Genomic DNA, 4,925 nt, shown 5'->3' on the forward strand with positions numbered 1-4,925 from the left:
TCATCTCAGAAATCTGCCTTCTATTTATAGCTACGGTCCGAAGATTCTAGATCAGAATTGTCATGCTAACATTGCTTATTTTGTCCTAACACTGAACGGCGATCCAACTGACTCCTAACAGAATTGCAGCTAACTCTCTCACGTGTATTTCCATCCTCCACGTCAGCCATGCAGCCATGCAGCTGTTAACGTTCTTCATCTTAGCTTGCGTCTTCATGGGAATGATCCGCTGGTCTGTCACTGCATGGAGTTGATAGTCTTGCGGATCATGACAACACCCCCTCCTCAACACAATCCTCACTAGGATTGAATTGAAAATTAGGGAACTGAGACCGAAGGACAGAGGCATCCTCCCAAGTGGAGTCATCTGGAGTCAAGTTCAGCCATTTAACCAATACTTGGAGCACCTTCTGCCGTTTCCTCGCCACCTCCCTAGTTGCGAGTATACTTTCTGGTGCAATCTTGACTTGGCCATCCTCAGTTGTCAGGGGTAGATCCTGGTTGAAACTAGCTCCTTTGGTAGAGGGTTTGAGCAAGGATACGTGGAAGACAGGATGAATGGTGGAGCCCTCTGGTAATTCCAATTTATATGCGGCACTGCCTAATTTCTGCACAATCTTGTAAGGCCCATAGTACTTGAAAGATAGCTTAAGATTTCTCCTGAGAGCTACGGATGATTGCCTGTATGGTTGCAGTTTGAGATAAACTGAGTCCCCAATATTAAAGCTCCTTTCTGTCCTTCCCTTGTCAGCAAACTGCTTCATTCTATTCTGCGCCTTTAAAAGGTTGTCCCGGAGCATATCATTCCACTTCACTCTATCTCCTAACCATAAATCTGCTGCTGCCACCGGAGACCTTACAGCATCTAGGCCTAGTTGTGAGGGAGGGTAACCATACAATGCTTGGAAGGGAGTCATCTGTAGTGCTGTGTGATAGTTGGTATTATACCACCACTCTGCTGCAGCCAACCATTGTTTCCACTTGTGAGGCTGCTGAAAACACAAGCACCTGAGGTACGTCTCAAGGCATCTGTTCAACCTTTCTGTCTAGCCATCTGTCTGTGGATGGTAAGCAGTAGAGAACTGCAGTTCAACACCTAGCTTGCCCATCAACTCCTGCCAGAAGGTGCTTGTAAAAATTTTATCCCTATCCGAAACAATACTGAGTGGCAGTCCGTGTAACTTGTGCACATTTTCAAAGAACAAGGTGGCAATAGTAGAAGCTGTATATTTTGGAGTTAATGCCATGAAGTGCCCGTACTTAGTAAACCTGTCAATGACTACAAATATGCCATCATATCCAGCAGACTTAGGAAGTCCCTCCACAAAATCCATGGAAATGTTCTGCCAAGCCTGGTTTGGAACTGGTAGAGGCTGTAGCAATCCAGGGTACTTGCAGTTCTCCGGCTTATTCCTCTTACAACAATCACAGTTCTGTACCCATTCCTCAGTATCCTTCTTCATACCTGGCCAGAAAAAATGCTCCTTCAACCTTTGATAGGTACCCAAATTTCCAGAATGGCCACCAATAGGGGACTCATGAAAGCATGCTATCAGCTTCTTCCTTAGCTCACCTACAGCTCCAATGTAGATCCTTCCCTTGTACCGTAATATTCCTCCTTTTAAGGAGTAATCAGAAAAAGAGTCTGGTTGCATGGCTAGTGTTCGCAGGAGTTCTGTAGCCTTTTCGTCTCCCTTATACGTATCTATGGCTTCCATCAGCCATGATGGCTTAGCCACAGAAATTGTATTCACAGCTCCCTCCCTGTCTCCTTCATCATCCTCATACCCCCTCCTCGATAAAGCATCTGCAACCAAGTTCTCCTTCCCCTTTTTGTAATGTATCTCATAATCCAACCCCAGCAATTTGGTGAGCAATTTCTGTTGCAGAGGGGTAGAAATTTTCTGTTCTAGGAGATATTTAAGGCTCTGATGGTCAGTTCTAATGATGAAATGAGAACCAAGAAGATAATGTTTCCACTTAGTTACTGCTGTGATCAAGGAGAGCAGTTCCTTCTCATAAATGGAAAGCCCTTGATTCTTGGGTCCAAGAGCCTGGCTCAAGAACGCTATTGGTTGTCCCCCCTGCATGAGCACTGCCCCTAATGCCTTGTGACTGGCGTCGGTTTCCAGAACAAAGTCCTCAGAGAAATTTGGCAATGCCAACACTGGGGTGCTACTCATCACCTGCTTAAGCTTCTGGAAAGCTAGCTCAGCCTCTTGGTTCCATGTGAATCCGGCCTTTCTGAGTAATTCTGTTAAAGGCTTGGTTATTAGTCCATATCCTTTCACAAAACGCCTGTAATATCCAGTGAGTCCAAGAAAACCTCTTAATGACTTTACTGATTTGGGAATTGGCCACTCCACCATGCACTTAATTTTTGCAGGATCTGCCATTACCCCTTCACCACATATAATATGACCGAGATACTCTACCTGGGACTGTCCAAAAGTGCATTTGGAGAGCTTGGCAAACAAGGAGTGTTTCCTGAGGGTGTCAAGTACTAATTGAAGGTGATTAAGGTGGGAATCCAAATCAGGGCTATAGATAAGTATGTCATCAAAGAAAATAAGGACAAAGTGCCTCAGGTAAGGTTCAAAAACTGAGTTCATGAGGCTTTGAAAAGTGGCTGGGGCGTTAGTGAGACCAAAAGGCATAACAGTGAACTCATAAAGTCCAAGATGTGTTCTAAAAGCTGTCTTGTGCACATCATCAGGATGCATCCTAACTTGGTGGTAACCAGCCCTTAAATCGATTTTGGAAAAGAACTTTGCACCAAATAATTCATCTAGTAAGTCATCAATGATAGGTATTGGAAACTTATCCTTGATGGTTAAGTCATTTAGTTGCCTATAGTCTACACAAAATCTCCACGTCCCATCTTTTTTTTTGACTAACAAAACTGGGGAGGCAAATGGACTGTGACTAATTTGTATGATCCCATTGCTGAGCATGTCTTTGACTTGCCTTTCAATCTCATTTTTCTGGATATGGGGGTACCTATATGGGGCTAATTTGAAGGGCTTAGCATTAGGAATTAGGAGTATTTGATGGTCACAGGTTCTTGAGGGGGGGAGGTTGTTCGGCTCTCCAAAAACGTCTTTGTAGTCCCTGAGTAGAGCATCCAAGGAGTGGTGAAAAGTGTCATTTACCTGAGCTTCTGACAGCCTGATGCCACACGATCTCTTCCATAGCTTGGTACTCCATTCTTCCCCTTCAATGTGATCTGTTGGCAAGTTGAGTGTTGTCTCATTAGTGTCACCTTGCAGTAGCACCTGATCTCCATCCTGATCGAAGACCATGCTCAGGTTCTTGAAGTCAAAAGTTATGGGGCTATGCGCTGCCATCCAGTCCACCCCCACGATCATGTCATAAGGCTCCAGGTTGAGGACGAACATGTTATGGCTGAAGGTTCTTCCCTGCATCTCCCAGGTCATCTTGGGAATCATCTGCCTACACCACAAGTATTGACCATTGGCCACCCTCACCCGGAAGGGCTTAACTTGCTGGACTGACTCGGGGCAGATTTGAGCCACAACATTGGTCACAAAACTGTGTGTGCTACCTCCATCCACTAAAATGGACATCTCCGCCCCCTGGCACTGTCCCTTCAATTTGATGGTATTGTGTAGCATCTTTCCAGTTAGCGCATGAATGGCAAATTCTACATCCCTCTTCCTTTGGTGCCCTTGGTATTCAATGATCTCCTCATCCCCTGGTTTTGCTGCCTCCTCATCCCCTTCTTCTACTGCCAGCAAGAGGTGCATCTCCTTCGATTTGCACTGATGTCCAGGCCCATACTTCTCGCCACATTTGAAACACAAATGATGGTCCCTCCTATACTGTATTTCTGCTGGAGAGATTCTCTTGAAACTTTGTACATTAGTGATAGGATGCATTTTAGTGGGTATTTTGGGCATTATTGCACAACTAATTGACTAAATACTTTCATTAATTGGGTGGATTCTACTGATATTTTGTTTTGATGCTAATTGCAGGAATGGACGCTGAAAAGTACTTAAAATCAAAACTTAGAAGATTTGTCGCTGTGGGGTCCAATTGAGAAGCTGAAGAGACTTAATTGTAATAGATATTATTTTATTTTATTTTGAGGGAGTCTGGTGGCAATTTTGAACAAGTAACAATTTCCGGCTATTGGGCAGTTTATTTACCTCTCGCGCGGCTTAGGTTAGGGGGGAGTTGAGTTTTTTTTCCTTTGTTTTGTTTTCCTTGGCTCTGCAAGGAGACTAGAGAGCCGCAGCTTTGTAGAGAGAAAGGCAGCAAGCAATAGCCGCTTTTGTTGACTTTGGGATGCCTGTGAACTTTCCATTGCTTTTGGGACCAAATTGAGAAATCAACCAATTTTCCAATCTCTCGTATGTTATCTTTGTGAGGAAAGAAAGAAAGCAAAGAAAGGAGCCGCAATTGTGGACCTTTGAAAATGCTTTTGATTCTAGCTTTGGCCGAAGGAAATTGAGGCCTTGGAAATCAATTGAAAGCAATCGTAATCCATTGTTGCTTTTTCTTTCTTCGGTTGACCGAAGTGAACGAGGGTCAAATCTTCCGTTTGCTTTGATTGAAGAATTGACGGCTTCCTCCAGCTCTGCCGCATGGCCTGTACTCTAATTATGGGGAACTAAACCTCCTAACTCTAGTCAAGGGAGCGACTGATGAATTGGTTCAACTAATACTGTGAGATCTAAACCATTGTTAATTGTTTTCTTCATTTATTGATATTTACATGTTCCTGGCTTTTAATCGCTATAGCCTTGTGTATGATTGGTTAGTGCGCAATAATTAATTATTCATGTAGGTTATTTTGCTAAATAGAGGTAATTGAATCCGTAATTGTTCGTTATCTCTATCTTAGTAGCAACTGGCGTAATTGGATTTATGTCAGGGGAGCATACGATCTAATTTAAACA

General features: G+C 43.7%; 1 protein-coding gene across 1 annotated transcript; it reads right to left on the reverse strand.

Annotated features, from left to right (window-relative positions):
• Nucleotides 1–266: 266 nt before the first annotated feature.
• LOC140013435 (uncharacterized) lies at nucleotides 267–917 on the reverse strand. The gene has a single exon (XM_072062713.1). The coding sequence runs from the start codon at nucleotides 915–917 to the stop codon at nucleotides 267–269; it is 651 nt and encodes a 216-aa protein (XP_071918814.1).
• Nucleotides 918–4,925: the final 4,008 nt, after the last annotated feature.

This window comes from Coffea arabica, chromosome 8c (assembly GCF_036785885.1).
Source record: "Coffea arabica cultivar ET-39 chromosome 8c, Coffea Arabica ET-39 HiFi, whole genome shotgun sequence".
In the NCBI taxonomy this organism is placed as follows: domain Eukaryota; kingdom Viridiplantae; phylum Streptophyta; class Magnoliopsida; order Gentianales; family Rubiaceae; genus Coffea; species Coffea arabica.